General features: G+C 50.4%; 1 protein-coding gene across 1 annotated transcript; it reads left to right on the top strand.

Moving 5' to 3' along the window:
• Nucleotides 1-1147: 1147 nt before the first annotated feature.
• On the top strand, nucleotides 1148-2921 carry LOC136522442 (UDP-glycosyltransferase 90A2-like). Its single transcript, XM_066516262.1, has one exon. The coding sequence runs from the start codon at nucleotides 1177-1179 to the stop codon at nucleotides 2674-2676; it is 1500 nt and encodes a 499-aa protein (XP_066372359.1). The 5' UTR covers nucleotides 1148-1176; the 3' UTR covers nucleotides 2677-2921.
• The last annotated feature ends 275 nt before the right edge of the window (nucleotides 2922-3196 follow it).

Genomic DNA, 3196 nt, shown 5'->3' with positions numbered 1-3196 from the left:
TATTCTGTACAATAAATCAATAATATATCCCAGATTAGTAGTCTTTTGCACCATTAAATAATTCTTATATTTTTACCAACAAAATGAGCTCCAAAAAGCCCGCGTTTTGGCGTAAAATTTCTGGGAGACACATAAATTATTGCCTACTTCATCAGTTTGGACACACTCAGCTTGTTATTTATGGCTAATAATTATTATTTCAATGGGAAGCGACCAGATACTTCTCTCAGAGTTACCTGTAAAAATAGAGTTACCTGCCCGTGTACTATGTTTTGGGGAAAGATGATTGCTGAGCGGCTCTATGCCTCAGCACAGAGGTGTTATGCGAGTAATAAATTCCACCATAATAACATAGTTAGGGTCTGAAGAATTTGTCAATGACTGCGATCCAGGCTACAGGAATATAATAACGAAGGAAAACTATCTTGGTGTTGTCGGAGATATTTTTAACTACTTTAATTTAATACGGAGAAGGTTTGGACAGGTTACAGCGACCCAGCGTACAAAAAAAATCAAGCTGAAATCATATCGGCGTCATCGAAGAGATCTTTACACATTAACATAGAAGTTTTGGACAACTTGTCAATGACTGCAACGTAGCCCGCTTGAAAAAATCAAGGAGAAAAATATACTAGCATAATTTTATTATACTCCAACATATCTCTCCCATGTAGAGGCCCATCAGGCCTAGACATAGGATGGTACTACCATGCACTTCCATTCTGGAATGAAAGAATGGTATTTGGTTTAAGTCAAATTGTCTTAAATTTGACTAAGTTTATAAAAAGTAGTATCAATATTTATGAATCTAGATATATATACTGCGCAATATGACATGGGATAAATATTAACCTTTGTATAGTTAACTTTGGTCAAACTTAAGATGGTTTTGACTTGGGACAAGTAAGAATAATAACATTATATTCTTTCAAGCAACAATATATTTTATTTAATTATACTGATCAATCCTTAAACTCAACAGTAGTCAAAACCCCAACACGTGGCATGTACCAGTAGACTCGTAGTGTATACTATAAAAATCAGTAATACTTGACTTTGGTGCATCACACACCACGTCATGAAGCTTGTATGTATATATATATATATAACCCCATCAAGACTTCAACTCTGCGGCACCCAACCACGTACAGTAACGCCTTAGCTTGCAAATTTGCAATGGCCACTAGCACCACCACCACCGCAGCGAACCATGCTGCGAATAATGGCGCGCCAGCAGCGGGCCGTGACCACGTTGTCATCTTCCCCTTCATGGCGAAAGGCCACACGCTCCCGCTGCTGCACTTCGCCACGGCCCTCTCGGCGCACCACAAGAGCCTGAGCGTCACCCTAGTCACCACCCCGGCCAACCGCGCGTTCGCCGCCAGCCGCCTGCCCTCGTCGGTGCGCCTCGTCGAGCTCCCGTTCCCGTCGCTGCCGCCGCTGCCAGCCGGCGTCGAGTCCACCGACGCCCTCCCGTCCATGTCCCTGTTCCCGTCGTTCCTGCGTGCCACGGCGCGCCTACGGGAGCCCTTCGCCAAGTTCCTCACGTCGCTCCCGTCCCCGCCACTGGCGCTCGTCTCCGACTTCTTCCTCGGATTCACGCACCACGTCGCGGCGGACGCCGGCGTCCGCCGCGTCGTGTTCCACGGTATGTCCTGCTTCTCCATGGCCATCTGCAAGGCACTCATCACCCGCCCACCGGCGGCGGCCAGTAGAGGCGTCGACCTCAGCGCTCCGTTCCACGTGCACGGCATGCCGGAGCACGTGGCGATCACGGCGGATGAGATCCCCGACGTTGTGGTGAAGTTTGCGGACTTGGAGGACCCCGTGACCCGCTTCTTCATCGACGAAATCGGCTACTCGGACGTGCTCAGCTGGGGCGTCCTGGTCAACAGCGTCGCCGCGCTGGACGAGGACTATGTTGCGCCACTCGAGTCATTCTACCTGCAGCCTGGCGCCCGCGCGTGGCTCGCGGGCCCGCTGTTCCTCGCGGCCGGCGACATGTCGGAGTCGGAGCTCGAGGAAGAGGAAGAAGACCCCGAGAGCTGCCTTGCCTGGCTCGACGAGAGGGCGGGACGACAGGCGGGATCGGTGGTCTACGTTTCGTTCGGCACGCAGACCCACATCTCCGACGGGCAGCTCGACGAGATAGCCGCCGGTCTGGTGCAGTCCGGCCACCCTTTCCTCTGGGTGGTGAGGTCCGACACGTGGTCACCGCCGGTGGACATGGGGCCCCACGGCATGATCGTCCGTGGATGGGTACCGCAGAGAAGCATCCTGGGCCACAAGGCAGTGGGCGGCTTCGTGAGCCACTGCGGGTGGAACTCGGTCATGGAGAGCCTCGCGGCCGGGAAGCCCATCCTGGCGTGGCCGATGATAGCCGAGCAGCACCTGAACGCGAGGCATGTGGCGGACATCGTCGGCGCCGGCATTAAGATTCGAACAAAGCCCCGCGGCACGGTGGCAGTCGACGTCGTCATCGGGAGGGCGGAGGTTGAGGAGAAGGTCCGGAGGCTGATGGACGTGGACAGCGAGACCGGTAAGAAGATTAGGGCGAGGGCTACATGGGCGCAGCAAGCGGCGAAGTCGGCAGTGAGCGAAGGAGGTGCTTCACGCGTCGCGTTGCAGGAGCTAGTGGACGAGCTTCAACGGACCTACCGTGGCATCGTTGAGTAAGGATGCAGTTGCTTCTGATCAATGAATAATACTCTCGAATCCATATGGGCATCCAAACCCAAAATATGTAGCAAGATATTCAAAATCAACCTCTAACAGAATATCTATACAGGAGACCTATTTTGGGTTGCCTGAGAGGCACAACCCAAATATGGATATCCTCTCTTCTGAAAACCTATTTACAGAAATGATTCTCTTTTGGATCTTGTTGTTGGAGAAGATGCCAAATATGTATTGAACCATTTGCCTGTAGCGCTATCCAAAAGACGAATATGTCTTGTATTTTAGACGTTGTTGTTGAAGATAGCCTTGAGGAGTGCAAATAGGTAAGATATATACATGCATGTCAAAGTACTACACTAGTACTGTGTGAAGGTACCTGTTGTACACTTGTGTCCTCATATACGGAAACCATTTCTTCTTGAATGGTGTGATCGCGCAGCTTTATGTATCCAGATGAGTATGCTGAGATTTGAAACTGTCAGGTTTGAAGTCATAAGTTTGAAAATAACTAGTCGTT

This window comes from Miscanthus floridulus, chromosome 18 (genome assembly GCF_019320115.1).
Source record: "Miscanthus floridulus cultivar M001 chromosome 18, ASM1932011v1, whole genome shotgun sequence".
Taxonomy (NCBI): Eukaryota; Viridiplantae; Streptophyta; class Magnoliopsida; order Poales; family Poaceae; genus Miscanthus; species Miscanthus floridulus.
Note: the sequence above shows the minus strand (reverse complement) of the source record. Positions and strands in the feature narration are given on the sequence as shown.